The sequence below is a fragment of the Phoenix dactylifera genome, chromosome 15 (genome assembly GCF_009389715.1).
Source record: "Phoenix dactylifera cultivar Barhee BC4 chromosome 15, palm_55x_up_171113_PBpolish2nd_filt_p, whole genome shotgun sequence".
In the NCBI taxonomy this organism is placed as follows: Eukaryota; Viridiplantae; Streptophyta; class Magnoliopsida; order Arecales; family Arecaceae; genus Phoenix; species Phoenix dactylifera.
In genome coordinates, this window is record NC_052406.1 from 465093 (window position 1) to 487612 (window position 22520).

The 22520-nt window shown below is 40.1% G+C and overlaps 1 protein-coding gene across 2 annotated transcripts; it reads left to right on the plus strand.

Annotated features, from left to right (window-relative positions):
* The first annotated feature begins 994 nt into the window (after window positions 1–994).
* Window positions 995–20621, plus strand: LOC103697253 (BTB/POZ domain-containing protein NPY4-like). 2 transcript variants are annotated; one of them, XM_008779075.4, is made up of 5 exons: window positions 995–1340; window positions 2174–2883; window positions 17496–17565; window positions 18241–19425; window positions 19834–20621. In XM_008779075.4, the coding sequence occupies exons 2-5, from the start codon at window positions 2822–2824 to the stop codon at window positions 20377–20379; spliced, it is 1863 nt and encodes a 620-aa protein (XP_008777297.2). In that variant the 5' UTR covers window positions 995–1340; window positions 2174–2821; the 3' UTR covers window positions 20380–20621. The 2 variants fall into 2 exon arrangements, with proteins under 2 accessions (XP_008777297.2, XP_008777298.2); XM_008779076.4 differs by having other exon boundaries at window positions 1330–1544.
* Window positions 20622–22520: the final 1899 nt, after the last annotated feature.

The following is a 22520-nucleotide window of genomic DNA, read 5'->3' on the forward strand; positions in this document are numbered from 1 at the left end:
GGGCGAGAAAGTATCAAAAACTTTGCTAAATAGGGCCGACAAAGTAAAAAATTTTAAGGAGAAAAAAATGACTTCTATGGGAGACTCAACGAAGGAAGATTTTTTTTTTTTTTTTGATGAAATATGAAGGTTGTCCTTGCAACTGAAATATTAAAGGATGTTTATTGCTTGTGAGAAAGAGATGAGGGTTGGCCACGAGATATGATAGGGAGAGAAATAGAGAGATACTGATCCCTCTAGACGAAGTACTCAAAGACTTTTACTTGAATTAGTTAAGTATTTTAATAGTGAAAAGGTTTTTGTAGCAAGGATTATAAGATGGGTGAGAGAAATGGGAGAGAAGAAGGGAGATGAGGCATGCATTTAATAAAAAAGTGTAATATTTATTGTCTTTTTTAGGACTGATACATGGATTAATTATTAAATTAATTGAATTAATTCATAATATATTTTAGCCATTTATATGAGAATGATCAAAGACCACAAAAGAATCAAAAATTTAGGAGTAGTTATAGATTAATAATTATAATACTAGTCCTATTTTTTTTCCTCATAATTAACTAACATTCTTCATTACATTGAACAAAATAACAAAATTGTTTTGAAGATCGATCCATGTTTCAACATCATCAGGGAAAAAGAGCATGGGCATCATTAATTTGAAGGCAGGCCTGGTTGGAAGGTCGACCTCACGATAAAAAAAAATACTTGGAAAGCATTGGAACTTGGGACGAGTTAAAAAGAAGAGTAGCTGACATTCTTTATTGACCACTCCCTGTTCGATCGAATCCGTAACAAAATAAAAATTTATATGAATCTCGAACGCTCTATGTGGAAATAAGGTGCACGTTTCCTTGTATCGACAAGCGGCAGCATCAAAATTTTTCAATAACACCAGGGACACAAATGTCACTTCAGCTTTTAACCTCCAGCAGAGAAGGTTGGTAGGGGAGGAAAGGAAAGAGAGGAGGGAGGGAAAAAGAGAGTCTGTGGGTTGGGAGAAGTTAATAAAGAAATATTCAATGGCAATAAAAAGGAGTGAAAGAAGAAAAGGGAAGGCTTTTTTTTTCTTTTTGATATTTAAGCATCCTCTGTTCTAGAGAGAGAAAGTGTGAGAGTTGGTAAAGGAGAAAGAGTTTGGAGCTTGTTGTTTGAATTCTTGTGGTCATTGGATTTGAGGCATTGGTTTTGAGCTCACTCTTCTTGTACTTTTGTTGCTCTGCAGTGGGCTTGGGTGAGTGAGGAGGCAGACAGCACATAGAGAGGAGGTGTGGGCATGGGAGGGGTTATCATGGCTTTCCTGCTGTGCTTGCTGGAGGGGCTCTGTTTATGACTTTAAGGTGGTCTCCCTTTTCATTTTCCTATTCAAAAATTTAATTATTTTCCTCTTCCGAAATAATGTTGGTTTTGTTGGCTCTTGGTTTTGTATTCCTCTGTTTCCTCGGTTGGTGGGGTGGGCTTTTGTGCTTGCTTTTGGCGGCCATTATCGTACACTCTTGAGTTTGGTGCAATCTTCTTTCTCCTGCTTTTCCTCCCCACTCCCTGTGAGTTTTCTCTTTTTTCATCATTTTTCTTCTCTAACATGCGGGACTCTCTGAGGTTTTTCCCACTTTAAGCTGGGTTTTGGTTCTATTAGGGATGACTTCCTAAAAGATTTGTACCTTTTGTTCTTAAAAGAAAAATCAACCTGTTTTGCCTGAGAATTTATAACTATATACTTGTTGGTATATTTCCCAACTTTCAGAATACATGAATTTATCCATTGCATTCGATCTATGATATCATATGTTTTTGCAATTAATTCACCTATACTGGTATTGTATTTTGATGTTATTTATTCTTCCATCCTGATATCCATTTCTTCATGCCAATATTTTTTCTCCTTCTTTGTTTATCGAAGGCAGCTTTCCATTTATTTTTTGACGGATTCTATTTTATTGTTTTAACAACTGCGCTGAAGTTTTAATGCAGTCTCACGTGTTTTCTTGGCTTCCATATAGTTATTCTATATGCCTTCAGATGTGCGTTTTTACCAACTTGATAAGATTCCTTCAAAGAAAGCAGTTGTTTTGGTCTCTTTGTTCCCCCTCCTCCCTGTTAAAAAAGATGCTCATTGTCGGGGGTTTCAGCGATCTCCTTCTCCTCACTTTAATGCGCTGTCATGGCCTTGCAGGAGTTGTGATCACACAAGTTGGGAGTTGAACTGGAGGAATGTGGATGCAGTGGCGTAAGCATTGAAGCATGGGACACTAGATCTTTTAGATTTTTGGAACAACACGAGAAAAGGGAAAAAAAAAAGGAGAATTGGAGAGCACAATATGCAACTGAGATCAGAGAGAAATCCATGAGCAAATGGTAGGGAAGGTGGAGGTGTCAGCTTAGTGTTTGTTGTGTGTCTCAGCTCTCCCTTAATTGTTTACTACTCTAGAGAGCCCATGGCTGTCTGCTGTGCCTGACCACTTGCTTCCGCACCCCATGGGCTCTGCTGCTGATCAGGGAAGCAATATACCTTCCCCCTTGGACAGCATGTCTGGGTCGCTTCCTCATTCAAGTGGCATGGCCCTTTAAATCTAGATCCGTTTCTATCTTCTTGGGTTGCAAGCTTTCCTTCCTTCCTATTTTCAGTAACAACGAAGATCAAGAAGCCTGTGTCACTGTCTTTGCAATAGCACACTTGGCGGTGTTCTCTCTCGCGGCTTTTATTTACATTACCAGGGATGCAGGGTGGTGGTATAGCTGTTCTTTTGACAGTTTAGTGGTTGTGGGTGATCTGCTCTGTGTTGCAGAAGTGGAGGGGAAGGTGTGTTCTTTTTATTGCATAATGAAATTTATGAAGCTTGGATCAAAGCCTGATTGTTTTCAGACAGATGGGAACGGCGTCAGGTGATGTGTCTTAAAGCTTCTATTTGTTAAAAAAATATATTTTAGAGCTTATTCTGCATCTTGCTCTAGTAATTCCTTATTCTGCTTTAATTATGTCTGTGTTGTTCCTTCTTGTGCCTACTTTCCCAATCTACTAATTGTAAAGTTTTGAAATTGGACTGCATAAGATCCGGTTTCTGGCTAAATCATTTACTGGGTACAACTCTTCTTGGTGTTAATTCTAGGGTCTGTAGATGATCCAAATAATTTGAAACCTTTGAAGATGACAAATATCCAGGGTATTTTGGAGATTTTGTTGTGATATCTGGGTGCATAGGTGGTTAGTGATTTTTAATCAGTTGCTATGCAAAATAATTTACTTTTCATGAAGCTTCATTTGATCTAAACTGACTTCCACCCATTGGCATCTGAAATTAGTTAGAAGGAAGAATAAACTGGATCTACTTTCCATCATGAAATGGTTTCTGCTAATTTGCTCTTCACTTCGTCCAACCTGATGTAATTCTGTGACATGCTATCTCTCTTGGTAATCAAGCAATGCGTTTATTTCTCCTCTCTTCCCTGTGAAATGGTTTCTGCATAAAATTTATTTGTTTAAGCTCACAATTATAAATTTAACTGAGAAATGATCTCTGTTAGATTGTGTCACGCCCCGAACCCAGCACCCGGGTCCGGTACGCGACCGGCCGCATGAGCCCTAGAGCAGTGCCCTAAAGGTCATGCAAGGCCTATGATTAACAAAAATCCCATAATTCCACAGTTAATCACTTAAATCAAATAGATAAATCCGACATGCCCAAATAAACATATTAGTTCAATTACAATATCTTCAAATGTTCATCGACATCAAAGAAGGATAAACAAACAAACTAACTAATGACTCTGGTACTCGCACTCTGCGCCCATCCCATCCAAATCTATGCATCCTGCAACTCTGATAAAGAAAAAGAAGAAAAAGGGGGTGAGCTTTACAGCCCAGTAAGAATCCCTACACATCCAAACCAACACAATAGTAATATGAATTCGAAAACCATGACAAATCAATGCACATATCATAAAATCATATACCGGCTATCAAAAGCTCGAATAATCAGTATAAATATGCAAGTCAAATATCAACAAAAATCAAGCCACTCATGTGTGATACGTCATACGATATCTCAAAATCTTCAATTAATGTTTTCAATGCTTTTTCTTTCCATTCTCTATTAACTTGATCCGGATCAATTATCTTTCCGACTTTGGGCTACATCCCGGTCACGTTTCCGGCCCGTGACGGGGCAATCGATAGTATCACATTTCCGGCCTGTGATGGGGCAATCGATAGTGTCACATTTCCGGCCTGTGACGGGGCAATCGATAATATCACATTTCCAGCCTGTGATGGGGCAATCAATAATAACGAGATAAGCCCAAAGTCCCTGTTCATTTAATCAATTCACAAACACACATCCATTCCCTTTTCCACTTTATCCGACCTAGACTAACCATGGTCACGTTTCCAGCCCGTGACGGGGCAATCAATATAACATGGTTAGTCCACGCCACCACATCCATAAATCCAATTATGCAGATATAGGTTATACACATACATGCATCCATCATAATTCCAATCACAAGTCAACACGACCAAAATATAATTAAATATAAAACTATTTTTGCTTTGTCTGGATCATAGCATATCAAACATATATATAGTGCAAAATATTTATATCATGTAGGATTGGCGTACAAGGAATCTTACCCTTTGCTGACAACCCAGACAGACCACCGTGATCTACGAACTAGGGTGCGTAGAACCTTGCTCAATGTCTCTTTGTCCAACAGTTTGTTGCCCTACAGAACCAAATCAATATTAAAAATTATCCGGAGTATCTGACAACCCAAAACTCTCCATTGACCTACGACTATCCAGCAATCCTTACAAACAATAGTCTCCTCGGATCAAACTAGAGAGAGAAAACTCCAATCTAGAGAGAGAAACTGGAGAGAGAAAACCCATAGAGTGAGAAAGTCTCATAGAGAGAGTCCTAAGAGATTGAAACATAGAGGGAGAAACAAGAGAGAGAAATCAAGGGAGAGGAGAGAGAAAGAGAGGAGAGCGGAAGAAGAGAAGGAAGAAGAGAGAGAAACCCTCTCTCTCCTCTCCTCACGTTCGGCCGCCTCCTTCCCCTCCCCCCTCAGAGGTCCAAGGGGCGGCGGCCACGGCGGCCCGGCCCCCCACTTGACGGCGGCCCCAGCACCGGCCAAACCGGCGGCCCCAGCCCTGGCCAAATCGGCGGCCGACAGTGCCGAAACAAGAGGGATGATGACCGAAACAGGGATGCCCTGTTTCGGCGATTTTCTAGTGATGCATCGGCTCCAATCACGATGAACAAGGCTGGAAACAACAGAGAAGAAAGGGAAGGAGAAGGAGGAGCCTTACCTCGGTCCCGTATGGCGCTCCGGTGGCTCTCCGGCGACGAAATCGGAGAGGAAGACCTTCGAATCCCCAAGCTTCTTCGCCCGATTTGTGAGGAGTCTTCATGAAGGGAAGAGGTCGCTTTGCGGCCGGCCGGATCTCCTCTCCGGTGCTCGTCTCCTCCGGCGATCGACCTCACGCCGGACGCCGCCGCCTCCCCCTTTTTTTTTTTTTGGTTTCTTCTCCCACGATCGTGCCCTAGGCACGATCGTATATGGTGGATGGGCCCGGTCTTTTCGGGCCGGCCCGTCCACCCCTCTCTCTCTTTTTTTTTTATTTTTTATTTTTTTATTTTTAGGGGTATTACATACTCTCCCCCTTAAAAAATTTCGTCCTCGAAATTAACTTACTTGAAGCCTCAAATTTTAAAAAAATTGCATCCATTATATCATCCCTGAGATTTCAAATAGTCTCCCTCTCGGAGTACCTACCCACAAGGTTTTGACATACAAAAATTACATCATCTCAAAACTTGATCCTTTCTATTTACCACACATAGTAAGTTCTTTTGATCTCCTTCAAAAGAATTCTAAACTCCCAACCTTGGATTAAAATGCCATAATTATATCCCAAAGAAATTAATTTCTCTTAATTCTACCCAGAGATCATAATTGGCTTGACAGAAATAGGAAAAATCTTTAGTATCAAATGCTCCTAATATTCTATAATCATTTTTCTTTTCTTTCTCCCATATCATTCCAACAAATAAGAGATCCATGTTAAAACATTCCAAGTCTAAGACCAACCAAGGAATCATCAACCGTAAATGCTAAATTTAACATGCCCAGGATTCTTCCAAAAGTTGTCAACAATAGAAGAATCCACTGGTGAAAATTACATAGCTACCTTTAGATCGTCCATAGAATCAACAACATTCTCCTGAAGCTAACTCAAGTATTCCATCGTAATGCCTTTTAGATCAAATATTAATGATCTTAACCAGTTTCAAAATAACTCAAACCACCACACTTCCGCTGCGCACTCTGATTTAATCCATTAAATGCTCTAAAGCCTTTAAAGATTTATGACCAAAATATCACTTTGCACTAGGACTAAGAAAATTCAAATTTCAAAACTTTAATTGGGCAGAACCTCCAAATCTTTCTGTCCTTAATTTATGTAGAGTATACTAACCATAACTAGCCTTCAAGGCATTAATCAAGTTTAACATCACTACATAATCTTCACAACCATTTTAGAATCCAAAATATCTAGGTTTAATTTAAAATAAGTTAACCTTGGATTTTCTCAGCAATTCGATTAGACATTCTATGTTGACCTTCTTTCAAAAGATTTACTTCAAATTCAATGGGTTAGAACTGTTGAGCCAATATCACTATAAGTAGGAATTAACTCTATCAACCTCCAAATCCTTCTTCACCAAAATTCTTAATGTCTATGGTCAATGCTACACATAATAACTCACATAAGCATTTCAAAATCAAAATTTCTACTCAATATTGTATTTTACAATGATAAAGATTTCTAGTTAGATCATAAGCCGAGACTTGAGTTCAAGTTAACACATCCAATAGTCTCCAACAATTATAAGAAAAATTCAGTAGCCCAATCTGAATATACAAATTCAAGTAATTAGAATTCTCCACCAATTTGCTTACTAGCCTTAAAAATTTAACCCACCAATAAAAATACACCTATTTAAAATATCCAAACATGTCAATACCAAATATAATCTCATATACAGGTTTAACCTCGAAGAACAATCTGCTTTAATATTATGAAAAATCGTTCTTAGCTCACTCCAATGCTATGATAGATTCATGCACAAACTCTACTTAATAATTACCAGCAAAACCAAAAGTGCGATCACATCTACACCCATATCATGTTTGAACTTTCAGGTCACTTAAATAACATCTGCACATGGTATAACCGATATGCCATTGTTGACCTTCCTACACTTATCTTAGGTCAAACCTCTCTTATCATGATCAAAGACAATTTATACTTTCCTTCTACACTCATCGAAAACCAAATCCGATGTATACATTTTATCACAATTTCCAGTGATCTTACACCTTAAGCACTGAATTTAAATGTCATATCCCAAGTGATCATAACCTGAAGCTATGATATATTTCTGTCACGATCCCTAGTGATCTTAAACATATGCTCAGATTCCAATTTGTCACAATTCCCAATGATCTTAAACCTCAAACTCTAATGCCACTAAGGCCACAGTACCTAGTGGTCTTAAACCTTAGATTATAATATCATTCCTGTTACAATCTTAAGTGATTATAAACCAAGACTCTGATAGTTTTCCTATCATAATTCTCCACTCACACTCACCTGAACCTAAACCCTAGGATACCTTAACCTTAAGCTCTGATACCACTCTGTCACGCCCCGAACCCAGCACCCGGGTCCGGTACGCGACCGGCCGCATGAGCCCTAGAGCAGTGCCCTAAAGGTCATGCAAGGCCTATGATTAACAAAAATCCCATAATTCCACAGTTAATCACTTAAATCAAATAGATAAATCCGACATGCCCAAATAAACATATTAGTTCAATTACAATATCTTCAAATGTTCATCGACATCAAAGAAGGATAAACAAACAAACTAACTAATGACTCTGGTACTCGCACTCTGCGCCCATCCCATCCAAATCTATGCATCCTGCAGCTCTGATAAAGAAAAAGAAGAAAAAGGGGGTGAGCTTTACAGCCCAGTAAGAATCCCTACACATCCAAACCAACACAATAGTAATATGAATTCGAAAACCATGACAAATCAATGCACATATCATAAAATCATATACCGGCTATCAAAAGCTCGAATAATCAGTATAAATATGCAAGTCAAATATCAACAAAAATCAAGCCACTCATGTGTGATACGTCATACGATATCTCAAAATCTCCAATTAATATTTTCAATGCTTTTTCTTTCCATTCTCTATTAACTTGATCCGGATCAATTATCTTTCCGACTTTGGGCTACATCCCGGTCACGTTTCCGGCCCGTGACGGGGCAATCGATAGTATCACATTTCCGGCCTGTGATGGGGCAATCGATAGTGTCACATTTCCGGCCTGTGACGGGGCAATCGATAATATCACATTTCCAGCCTGTGATGGGGCAATCAATAATAACGAGATAAGCCCAAAGTCCCTGTTCATTTAATCAATTCACAAACACACATCCATTCCCTTTTCCACTTTATCCGACCTAGACTAACCATGGTCACGTTTCCAGCCCGTGACGGGGCAATCAATATAACATGGTTAGTCCATGCCACCACATCCATAAATCCAATTATGCAGATATAGGTTATACACATACATGCTTCCATCATAATTCCAATCACAAGCCAACACGACCAAAATATAATTTAATATAAACTATTTTTGCTTTGTCTGGATCATAGCATATCAAACATATATATAGTGCAAAATATTTATATTATGTAGGATTGGCTTACAAGGAATCTTACCCTTTGCTGACAACCCAGACAGACCACCGTGATCTACGAACTAGGGTGCGTAGAACCTTGCTCAATGTCTCTTTGTCCAACAGTTTGTTGCCCTACAGAACCAAATCAATATTAAAAATTATCCGGAGTATCTGACAACCCAAAACTCTCCATTGACCTACGACTATCCAGCAATCCTTACAAACAATAGTCTCCTCGGATCAAACTAGAGAGAGAAAACTCCAATCTAGAGAGAGAAACTGGAGAGAGAAAACCCATAGAGTGAGAAAGTCTCATAGAGAGAGTCCTAAGAGATTGAAACATAGAGGGAGAAACAGGAGAGAGAAATCAAGGAAGAGGAGAGAGAAAGAGAGGAGAGCGGAAGAAGAGAAGGAAGAAGAGAGAGAAACCCTCTCTCTCCTCTCCTCACGTTTGGCCGCCTCCTTCCCCTCCCCCCTCAGAGGTCCAAGGGGCGGCGGCCACGGTGGCCCGGCCCCCCACTTGACGGCGGCCCCAGCACCGGCCAAACCGGCGGCCCCAGCCCCGGCCAAACCGGCGGCCGACAGTGCCGAAACAAGAGGGATGATGACCGAAACAGGGATGCCCTGTTTCGATTTTCTAGTGATGCATCGGCTCCAATCACGATGAACAAGGCCGGAAACAACAGAGAAGAAAGGGAAGGAGAAGGAGGAGCCTTACCTCGGTCCCGTATGGCGCTCCGGTGGCTCTCCGGCGACGAAATCGGAGAGGAAGACCTTCGGATCCCCAAGCTTCTTCGCCCGATTTGTGAGGAGTCTTCATGAAGGGAAGAGGTCGCTTTGCGGCCGGCCGGATCTCCTCTCCGGTGCTCGTCTCCTCCGGCGATCGACCTCACGCCGGACGCCGCCGCCTCCCCCTTTTTTTTTTTTTTGGTTTCTTCTCCCACGATCGTGCCCTAGGCACGATCGTATATGGTGGATGGGCCCGGTCTTTTCGGGCCGGCCCGTCCACCCCTCTCTCTCTCTTTTTTTTATTTTTTATTTTTTTATTTTTAGGGGTATTACAGATTGTGTCCAGAAAACAATCATTTTACTGAATTCTTTGTTTGTAAGTTAAGTATGCATATGTGCTGAGGTGACAAGAGGTGTGACCCCTTGTTGCCTCAAAACAAGCTGATATCTTGCAGCAAGCTAATTAGAGTCATTGGAAATTTGAGCTTAAGATTGGCTCCGAAAAGTAAAATGCATGCTGGTGTGTATGATACTCTAAAGGGCACATTCCAATAAACATATAGTAATATTTCCCTTTAGGTGTCTGGTGTAGGAAAACCATGTTGCTACTTCAGTCGAGTTAAACTTTGCACTTACAAGAGGTTTTAGCCCTTCTATACGTGCGAACCATGCCAATTTTTAAGTTAGAAAGCAAAGGAGGACCATCTAACAAGCCACTTGGCACAACATTTACTTGCCATGCTGCCCTAGGCTGTGTGCATTACTTCCATATCCTCACATATTGTCTCTCACATTTGGTTTTCTATTTTAATGTATGGTGCATGCCATTTCACATGGTCTTCACCTTATGTGTTCATTCCTTCAAGGTGTCCACCACATGGCTCGAGGTATTGTGTCACATGGAGTGATTAAGGGATCCTGTGCTGTATTGGTTCCATGGATCTATGCAACTCAAAAATTCTTAGTATATAGCACTTTGCCACACCTCCACATGGCATAAGGAGTTGCCATTAGCACTTCTTAGTATGATTGCCATTGGGGGGTGGGGGAGGGGGGCATGGGGGCCACAACCTTTTCTTAGCTCATGTGGCTATCCTTCTAAAACCTATAGGAGTATCTAGTGACAATATCTAGAATTCATTATTACATGTGTCCTTGTTATTGTTACATTATGTGGGAACTCTATTTTATTTAGGTACCACAGGGGGACTGCAAGTCCTTCATCCCCAGTGCAAATCTGAGTGTCGCCTGATCAATAAAAGACGTAAAATTTCTTATTCTGCTGATCTAACTCGACAAATTCTTGCCCTTGCAAAATGTTGAGATATGGCACAACATACTATTGCCTTTTCTTCCTACTTTTTTGACAGTGCGCTAGCCCTCTTTCTTAATACACCCAAGAATTAAAATATTGTATGTGATTCCTTTGACTAGCAGGGGCTTGGCAAGGTACATGGTATCGGAACTAAGCACCCACTAGTATGGAAAAAAGATACAAAATTCTTTTAACAGATTCACGTCTGGTACAGTATTGATTCAGCTCTTCTAAACAAAAGACTTTGATTGCTTTGTATAAGTGCGTAAACATATTCTAAACTAAAAACACATTTCTTGACTAACTTATAGAAATTCAGTATCAAAAAGTTATCGCAATTAGCCATTTTGGTTGTGCTGTAACATGTGCATCACACAGCTTCAAGTCATTGTTATAGAAATTTGCATAACACAATTTTTGATGCATCAACAATGCAAAATAATCTTAAAAATCATGATGAGAATTATAAGGGGGCATGTAACTAAGTTTGTACATTAACAACGTATTTTAAGCATTATAAGATATTATTAGTAGTATGGGTATTTCAGACACTTGTAATATCTTATATTCTATGGCATATCATGATTCCTAAATTGTGTTCCATTGTAAAAGTGCACATTTTTAATGATTTCCTTTGAATCCATAGGATTTTTTCATGATATCATTAGAAAAGGAAAAAATTAACAAGGAAAAGTTCCTGCCAAGGCTATTCAAATGGATGGGCATAGTTTTGATTTCGAAAAGCTCCTTTTATTCTTCAAAGGGTAAGCGCTGACTGCTATGGTAGAGGAGGAAGGCCCAGTTGGATCTTCTTTTCTTAAAAAGCAGCTTCCTGGGCAACCAATTAGTAGGTTGCCTTGGTCGGGAAGACCAATTAGGTATTCTTTTGTTCTTTGAGGGGTTGCCCTAGCTGCCATGGTAGTGAATGAAAGTTGATTGACTCTTTCTTTATCCTTCAAGGGGAGAGTCCCTTTGCTTGATCAAGTCTTTTTTTGTTCTTTTAAAGGTATCCCTTTATGCTGATTGAATCTATCTTTTGCCTTCAAAATTGGTATAATGGAGATCTATGACCTAGTTAGGAGGTTGATTCTTTCAAAGAAGTTACCCTGAGTGGTCATGGCATGGGGTTGCTGCGACAATAGGATGATGGTGAAAGACGCATGCAAAGAAGCTTGTACAAGAACTTAGTCTATTCTTAGTTCACTGGATAAATTTTGAGGGGATAAGGAAACTTATCTGGGTGCTATTGGTAAAAAAAGACTTATTTCCATAGGTAGGGACGTTTTGGCATTTGGTGTCACGATCCGGATCCGAAGGATGATTTGTCGCACCCCAGATCCGGAGCGTGATATAGCCGTGCTACCGTAGGGTATTGCCTACAATAACACAAAGCCCACAATGAAAAGTTTTCATAAAAAATAATAGAATATTAAATTTAGTTCATTTTGATTTGTTAAACAAAGAGAAGCGGGTACAGAGCGTCTAAACCCAACATTCGAACATTCAAGACTACATAACTGAAACTTTATAGTTATAACTACATTTATTGATAGCTTGCCACTATGCTTCAAGCTTTATTCTTTCATCTATCATTCATTTATTCTTTTCCGCTCCTAGTAACCTTAATTGTTTGAAAAAAAACATAACGAGATAAATGAGCTTTGCGGCTTAGTAACCATGCACCACCTTATCGGATCAAGCATAAATTTTTTCATGTCAATGCATCATTTAAGAAAAATAATAGTTATTTCAAAATAAGTATTTCATAATACAGTACAATAAAACAAGTCGTAAGCAAATCATGCATGCATAATCATTCATATTCCATAAACATAGCTTCAAGTTCATTTTGCAAATAAATGCATAAATTATTCTTCTGCCATTTAGCCATATCATAGCTCAAAACTTTGCTCATAGATATTCGTGCTACGGTCACTATAACCCGTAATAGGGTCGTCTTCATAATCGACGAGATTTCATAGGTCATATTCGTTACCAATTTTAATCTGTTGGCAGAGGGTCGTTCTCGTTGGATGCTAGCTCCAGGATGTCGATTGGCCTCCATTTCTAGAGGCAATCATAGTTATCTGAGAGCTTTTAGAAATCTTCATAATTTTACATAGGTTGGAAATGCTAAATGATATTACAAAAGTTTAAAATGCATAATCATGTCATATATATATATATATATATATTATTTTTATAGTAATATGCAATTTTTCATAATCATAATTCATCTAAAATAATGTATGCTATAACTATGCTATTTGGCCAAAAACTTGGATCATTTTCCATCATATGCTTGATCTTAAATTTTTTAGAAAATGCAGGATCAATCATGTCAAATATAATTCATAATTTTTGTACTAAAAATAAATCAATAATTTGAAATTTAATAAGGTTTGTGCCAGGGTCACTTACCATGATATGTCCAAAAATCACAAGGTTCAGTTAGGCAAATCTGTTGCACCTATCAAACCATTTAAAAAATATATATTACTTGCTATTTACTAATTAATAAATTAAGTACAAATTAAAATGCCCCAAGCAACCCGAAATAGACTTGAGCGGGCTTCAAATTCCAACTGGGTAAATCGATCTAGGATCTACAATTCAAGAGCGAGAAAAGTTGAACCTAGGCCGGGGCCTCTCTTACTGGTTCCGATCTTTTAGAGAGAGAAATGGGGAGATTAGTGAGAGAAGAGAGAAGGAACGAGACATAAAGAGAGGAAGAGGGGTGAGTTTTTTTTCTCTCTCCTCTTCTTCTTCCTCTTCTTTCCTTCCCTTCTTCTTCTTTCTTCTTTCCTTGGTAATCAAGGGAAGAAGGTGGGTGGATCAGCGGCTGCCGGAGTCGAGGTCCAGTGGTGGCTGCCGAAGGTGGTGACGGGTGGTGGGGAGAGACTGGCAACAGCCGGTGGGGACGCCCATGCTCGGGCAAAACTGGAGGAAAAGAATGATAGAGGGGCAGCGCCCCTAGCTGCCTCGAGGCAGCTTTCTCGGCCTAAAAAAACTCCAACAGAGGATGGAAAACTCACCGGCAAGGGGTGGAGGCGATGGACTTCGGCCTACGGTGGCAATTTCTGGTGGTTCCCAGCGACAAGATAAAGGATGGCTCTCGGAATAGGGCACTCGAAGCAGAGGGAGAATGAAGGGTTTCGGGCGTTGGTGCTTGGTCGAGGTGGCTTGCCGGCCATTAGAGGAGGAAGAAGAATGGAAACTGGATGGTGGATCAAGCAGAGGGAATAGGAGGGATTTATAGAGGGTTTGGGAGGGGATAAGCTCGGGTATCTATGGATCTCAGCGGTGGTTGTGCCCGCCCCCAACGGCTGGCGGCAGTTCAACGGCCCCACGACAATTCAATGGCCCCGTAGAGCCTTAAAAGCCATGGTTTGCTGTGGCTTATCTCAACGGAAGAGGGGTAGCAGAGGATCGCGAGCATGCTCTGTAACAACCCAGGATCTCATCTAAAAAAGTTAGCCAAAAGGTATTATTTGGGTTCATTGATCCTACATAAGAATTCGAGATCTCTTCGGCTAATAACCGATGTGGGACTAAACACATGTCTGCTCGGATTCTCACATACTCCCTCCATTCAAGCCCTGACACCCTTGTCAGGCTAAGAGTTCAAATTCATTCAAATCTAATCATATGCACCACGATCGGCTCATGGTCAGCTTTCATGAACTTGTGCTGCGGTGTTCTCTAATCCACATAGGCTATGGGCCGAGTTGGCTCTAACACCATTTGTCACAATTCAGGACCTCATTCAAAATGGCTAGTCGGAAGGTATTATTTTGGTTCTTGATCTTGTATAAGTATCTAAGATCTATTTAGCGAATAATCGATGTGGAACTAAACACACACCCGCACGAGTCCTCACATATTCCTTCCATTTAAACGTTGATGTCCTCGTCAGGCTATAAGTTCAAATCCATTCAAAACCATTCAAATCTAATCGCAACCTCCACAATCGGCTCATGGTCAGCCTCTATGAACTCGTGATGCAAGTCTACATAGGTCATGAGCCAATGCTACAAGTCCACGTAGCTTATGGGTTGGGTCCGCTCTGATACCATTTTTAATAATCCAATACCTCACTCAAAATGGCTATCCGAAAGGTATGATTTGGGTTTCTTGATCCTATATAAGTATCCCAGATCTATCCAACAAATAATCGATGTGAGACTAAACCATGCCCACATGGATCCTCACATACTTTCCTTGTTTAAGCTCCGACATTTTTGTTAGGCTAAGGGTTCAAATCCATTCAAATCTAACCACAAGCACAACGATCGACCCGTGATCAACCCCAATGGATCCGTGCTGCAGTGTCCCCTAGTCTACATAGGTTATGGGCCGGGTCTGCTCTGATACTATTTGTAGCAATCCAGGACCTCACCCAAAAAGACTAGCCGAAAGTTATTTTTTTGGTTCTTTGATCCTGTATAAGTATCCAAGATCTCCTCGGCGAATAACCGATGTGGGACTAAACACATGCCTGGTTGGGCTCTCACATCCTCTGTTTCGATCCTTTCTTCCATTCTCTTTTTTTTTTCTTGAATTTGAATTAAAGTTGGTTGGGCCTGCCGACTTTGGTCCATACCAGCCACAATGGCCTTATTCGTACATTTGGTTGCAGGAATGGGCATGCAGGGAACAAAGTGCATTTAGTGCATTAGATTTCATGATGTTACAGATTTTATCACAAGAACAAAATTGCCCTCCCGCTTTTTTGTGTGTAGAGTAGATAGGGGTTAAAAGTAATTGGAGGAGATATCTTTCCTCTTTCTATTGTATAAGTCTATTCTACCAAAATGATGGAATAGAATTATGCCCATGACAGGCCCACTCCCCTCCCTCCAGCAATGGTGTAAGCCTGTTCCCCCTCCCTTTTTTGGGTGTTTGGCAGATATTCCCCCAATTTAGGGGCAGATATCCCACTTATTCTCCAACCAAACACACCCTAAAATTTGCACGTCCAACTGCCCTCATTTCATTGAGTGAGAGGATGTTTTTTACTCAATGGATCCATTAGAATGGTTATAACAAAATAATTTTCTGCTGTTGGGTGACAGAGACCTCCTTCCATTGTCTTAAGAAAAAATAATAATTTTCTGCAAAGCCACTCATTTTGATACAACCATTAGAGGCAAGGGATTATTTTATACGGTGATTTGTTGCATTATTTTATTTTATAATATTATGGCTTCTTCCATGGGATGGAGAAAGTTTCCAATAGCTTCATTCATCAATTTGGTGGACAAATGTTATCCTTATCAACTAACATTACACCAACATTGATGCTAAACATTGGGAAGCATATTTCGAACAAACACCATTAAACAAGGTCTTTTGAACCTTTATTTGCTAGTTTCCCAAATGCCATATGTTAATGTGTTAAATGGACATAAATGCCTGCAAATTCTATGTTTATAAAGTAGGTTGTTATTGGGATCTCTGAACTCGTCAATGCCTTAAATAGTGTAAATATCATATGCTTATTTACAACTGCAGATGGAGTGAGAAGAAATGCGAGGCTGACCACTTTTTTATAAATTTAAGTGAGAATCTAAAGTATTTAAGAATATGCCCGTGGAGATGGAAATTCTGCATTGGAGGAAGACTATAGTTATGAGAGATTAAGTTATGAGGTCAATAATTTTACCACAGGCAAGTTCATAAAAATGCTACTGTGATCTTATTGTCATGTGGTTAGGCCTGGCCAAATAATGGAGTTCAAATTTGTCTTGAAGAATTGGAAAGAGGAAAGGCCCAAGGAAATCTAGTCAAAAAGGACTGGGATAATGATTTGGATTGGAAGATATCACATTGTTCCGGAAACTTCATTAAAAGAGCTATAATAGAAAGGTTCTAGGTAATATACGATCCAGTGGAAACACAACATGATATGAATTTAATCATTGGCCAATTATTTACATCATTCTAAAATTAACATGTGCATTATCTTGCATGATTCAGTCAAGAAACCATACTATCATACAGACGAAGCATTCTGGGAGATATATTTAATCATAACTTATGTAAATTTAGCAAAGTATGTCCAAGAATATGGAATGAAGGCCATTCCAATACGCACTTGATCCGAAACCACATAAATTCTTTCAGCTTAGATCCGATTTAATCCAGGTTTCTTTTTGTGCCAAAAGACTCTTATATATAGTTCCTTAGTGAAATTAGCTGAAGGAATGGATACTGTCCTACTGATCTGCATTGAAATTATGAGTTTGAGTAGTATTTGAAATTTGATTTCCATGTTATTCAAATGAAATAAATGAAACAACTTTGTTTTTTCTTGAAATAATGATACAAGCATCTTTTCTGCTGAAAATGGACTGATCTATAAAAGTAGTGAAATGCAAATTCAGAATGTGTGCCTCAGACATTTTTTTCAAATGAAAAAAAAGTTTTCTTCATGGAAAATCAAACATATTTTTTATCTGTTGTATGGAGATAGAGTATCTAGTGTTTGTTTAAGTGAGCTCATTATCACCAAGTCACACCTTATTCACTCTGCCAGCAAAATTTCCCCTTTCATTTCTTCTTGCTTGTACCTATAATAATACACATATTCAACAGTTCAAATTTGATTGTTTTTGCTAATTTAGCTGTCAACATTGCAAGTATTTATCTGTTGAAATATGATTAAAGAGTTGTTCATTTTGCAGGTTTGTGGCAACTGAGTTGGCAACTGACATGGTTGTTCATGTAGGAAATGTTAAATTCCGTCTACACAAGGTAGGAACTCCGGTTTTCTACAAAACCATAGTGAATATTGGAATTCGTTATGCATGGATCCTAAATGTTTGATTTCTGTGCCTTAATCCATTCATGTTTTGACGAATGCACACATACCTTCCATGTAGTGCATGGGCCTCCTCCCCATGTGGAAAGTGTACTTTAGTAATTTAGTTGCACTTTATTGTATTAAATGGGTAAGCGAGAACTTGAAGTTCCTGGCATGTTTGATTTTTTCTGCTAAATGGGGGTATTGGTTAATAATACAAAACAATGAAGAACAATAGTAACAAATTATCATAAGTCTTTTACTGCTAGGTTGTTGTGTTAGCACTTGTTTATGAGTAAATCTGAGTGGTGATGATTTTACAAGTAATTATTATGATATGTAGCACCCTTCTCACACCCAGGAACTATCTTTTATATGTTAATGCTTCCTAATTATGATGCCTTTTTCATGAATTCATCTTTCGAATACCATTGATGTTATTAAAAGATACAAAATTCAGAGGAACAAAAAGGTAATACATCTCTCATTTATGCATGTAGGAGAACATCAGTAATCCTTGTGTAATGTGTTTGATCTCTCGGTTCTGCTGGTTCAATTTCCTACAAACTCTCTTTAACCTTTTATATATTATGCTTACCTTTTCTGCACCAATTGAAAAAATGCAGTTTCCTCTTTTGTCCAAGAGTTCTTGCTTGCAAAAATTAGTGGCAGCTACCAATGATGAAAGCAATGATGAGATTCACATTCCTGATATCCCTGGTGGCCCTGCTGCCTTTGAGATTTGTGCTAAATTTTGTTATGGCATGACTGTCACCCTCAATGCTTACAATGTGGTTGCAACCAGATGTGCAGCAGAGTATCTTGAAATGCATGAAGCTGTAGAGAAAGGGAATCTAATATATAAAATCGAAGTCTTCCTCAAGACGAGCATATTCCGTAGCTGGAAAGACTCGATCATAGTTCTCCAGACTACAAAATCTCTGCTGCCTTGGTCTGAGGACCTGAAGTTGGTGAGTCACTGTATAGATTCTATAACTTTCAAGGCCTCTATCGATGCTTGTAAGGTGGAATGGTCCTACACCTACAATCGAAAGAATCTTCTATCAGAAAACGGACTTGATCCTCATTGGCATGCAGTCAAAAAACAGCCATCAGTACCCAAGGACTGGTGGGTTGAGGACTTGTGCGAGCTTGAAATGGATTTGTACAAGCAGCTTATAATGGCTATCAAAGCAAAGGGAAGAATGTCCAGTGAAGTGATTGGAGAAGCTCTGAAAGCTTACACATATAGAAGACTCCCGGGTTTTGGCGAAGGTTCCATGATCCATGGAGGTGATGGCATGAAAAGTAGGTCACTGCTGGAGACCATTATCTGGTTATTGCCGGCAGAAAAATGTTCGGTATCATGCAGTTTCCTTCTTAAGCTACTAAGACATGCAAGTTTATTGGATTGCAGTGACATGGCTAAGAAAGAGCTCATCAAGCGAGTAGGCAACCAATTAGAAGAAGCTTCAGTGCCTGATCTTTTGATCCCCAGCATGGCAGGGGAGGACACTGTCTATGATATCGACATGGTCCTAAGTATAGTGGAGAAATTTGTGATGCAGGACAACAATGCTGCTCAAACTACCCCAAAGGTATCTGAAGTGCTTGAGGAGACCAGAAGCCCAGCTTTAGTTTCAGGTGGTTCAAAGATTCTTGTAGCGAAGCTGGTTGATGGGTATCTTGCTGAGATAGCGAAAGACCCCAACTTACCTCTTCCAAAGTTTGTTGATCTTGCTCAAATGGTATCAGCCGACTCAAGGCCAGTGCATGATGGGCTTTATCGTGCTATTGACATGTATCTGAAGGTACAAATCTTACAATCTTTCAGTTGCCATATTCCTTCCCTTAGTCCTTGTAAATTATTTAATTTCTTGGGCTAATCAGTTAAGGACTGAAATTAGAAATTCTGTATAGGGATAAATTTAAGAATTCTACATCTAAGAACTATAATATATGTTTGAAAGCAAGGTATGCCGTACCAATCCGAATCAGACAGTATGGAACATGTCGTACTATACTGGTTCAGTGTCGGTACCCAGTACAGGTGGCATACTGAGTGCCAAACAAATTCTGTACCAAATCATACTAACATTGTGCTAGTGTGGCACCGGTACGGATTCGATACCGAGACAATGAATTTTGTTTGAAAGCATTGTAATCATGGAGTTATCATGTTATTATCATGGAATTTTCATTCTTATTGTTATGGGCAGGAGCACCCATGTCTAAGCAAGAGTGAGAGAAAGAAGCTATGTCGTCTGATGGATTGCAAGAAGCTTTCTGTAAATGCCTGCACTCATGCTGTACAGAACGAGCGCCTCCCACTACGGGTGGTAGTCCAGGTCCTCTTCTTCGAGCAGGTTAGGGCAGCAGCTGCTACTGCAGGCCAGACCGTGAACAGTGGTGGTTCCTATGGGAGTTCAAGATCAGGTGTCACCACCAACACAGAGGATGACTGGGATGGAGTCCCAACAGTAGAAGACCTCAAGTCGCTCAAGTCTATGAAGCTCATGGATGGCAAGGAAAGTGAGAGGACCAGCAGCAGCAACAATGCTAGCAAGAACAATGGCAATGACAGAGCTGGCAGTGTCGAGGTGAAAGGCATGATGATGCCAAAGAAGATACTGGGCAAGCTGCTGTCAAGCAAAGGACAGGGAGGGGAGAACAGTAGCTCCGACACTTCCGGTAGCCCAGGCTCAGCAAACCGGGATGAGCCAAAGTCTACACCTTCAAGGAACACCAGACACCATGTTTCATAACCAAGGTGCACCACTGGGAGCAAGCATGATGAAAGCTGAAAAATGAGTTCTTTTGTCCAATCAAGACCAGTTTTTCATGTATCATAGAAGAGGAAAGTGGTTAGTATGGTTTAGGTATGAGGTTAGAATGTTAGCGTGAGATAATATCAATGTGGGTAAGTGCCATTGTCTATTATCTCTTATTATTGTAGCAAAATCAGTTAAATCTTCTATGACATCCATCCAACTTGGCTGCAGTATTAGATGATGGGAAATACCACTGGTTCTTGATGATCAAAAGAAAATGAGGGTAATATATTCTTGCATGCAGGTTGCTTCCTTCCCGTGGTGGCTAAATTAGTCTACATCGAATTTGGTTATCTTTTAGATCACTTCTGAACAATTTAAAAAGAAGGGTTGGAGCCTAAAGAAGGGATGCGCTCTCCATAGCCTACACCTGGAGACTACTTATGGGTTAGGAAAATTGGGGGAGGGGGGTCACCGAAAAGACTGTATCATTGCCACTCGTTGTAGGGATCTCTGGCGTTTTGAAAACAATGCGAAGATGTACCCGACTCTCCACCCGATTTGGCTTCAATGGTCTATGACTGTAAGTAGGCAAATTGGCCAGAAAAGAATGCTCAGGTCTTGTAATAACCTAGAAACAAAAAAAAGGGCCCGTGGACAGGCTCGAAGATACTAGCCCATCTATGGGCTTGTGGGCCGGCCTGAATGGGCTAGGCCCAAAGTTGACCCGTGCTTGGAATGCGGGTGATTGGGGAAGAAGACCTTGGCTAGGTCTCCATCCTCCCTGATTTTGGTGGAAAGGACTTCTTGAAGGCAGTCCAAGTTTGAATCGAACTGAAGAATTTTACCTATTTAATTCTCTATCTCCTTTGAGTTCATCCATCCAAAATGCTGAGAATCGCCGCGATTCAAACTCCCCTTCTCCGAGCCTCCTCCTCGGTTCACGGTCGGAAAGGGCTACTGGAACCTTGCTGGACCGAAGTGAGAGCCCTTCACCTCCTTCTCCTTTTTTTTCGGTCATTGGCCCATTGTTTTCCTTGAATTTGGCTAGTGAGCCGTCGGATTGAGGTTGAACAGGACTCCCTTATTTTGATGCACCTTCCCTTTCGTTTAGCCGGCAATCGCCGGGCGTGGCTTGCCACCGGCACCGCCATGGGTGGTCAACCGTGGGGCATCACCGACTATGGGCAGCTACCCACTGCCGAACACTTCTCTCTAGTCGGGAAGAAGGAAGAAAGAGAGAGAGAGAGAGAGGGAGAGCTACTCGGTTTTCTCCTCTTTCCTTGTCCTCTATCCTCTCTCTTTCTCTCTCCTATGTCTAGTTCTCTCGCTTTCTGTTAGGGTTTCTCTCTCTAGCTTGATCCGGGGAGACCATTATTTTTGGAGGATTGTTGGATAGTCCTGGGATCCTAGGTACTGGTGGACCCTTTAGAGGATCAATAGAGGGTTCTGGGTTATCCGTTAACTTGGATAATTTTTAATATTGATTTAGTTCTGTAGGAAAATAATCTGTTGGACAAGAGGATGTTGAGCGCAGTTTTGCGTACCCGGTTCGTAGATTGCAGTGTGGGAAGGTAATTGGTTTGTCTTGTTGTCAGCAAAAAGGTAAGAATTCTTGTACACCAATATGCATAATATAAATATTTTTATACCTATATATGTATGATATGCTATGATCCAGATAAGTAAGAAGTAAGAATAGTTTTATGATAGTTTTTATATTAAATCATATTTTGATCATGTTTGCTTGTGATTGATAATATGATGGATGCATATATGATCATAACTTATACTTGCATGATCAGACTAATAGATGTAGTATTCTCGACTAACCATATTATATTGGTTGCCTCGTCATGGGCTGGAAATATGATTGTGGTCGGTCTAAAGCAAAAAAAAAATGATATGTGGATGTGAATTTGATTAAATGAACAAGGACTTTAGGCTTATTTCTTTATCATCGATTGTTCCATCACAGGCTAGAAATGTGATCGAATCGATTGCCCTGTCACAGGCTGGAAATCTGATACTATCAATTCACCGGCTAAAAATGTGGTATTATCGATTACCCCATCATAGATTGGAAATATGATACCATCAATTGCCCCGTCATAGGCTGCACATGTGACACTATC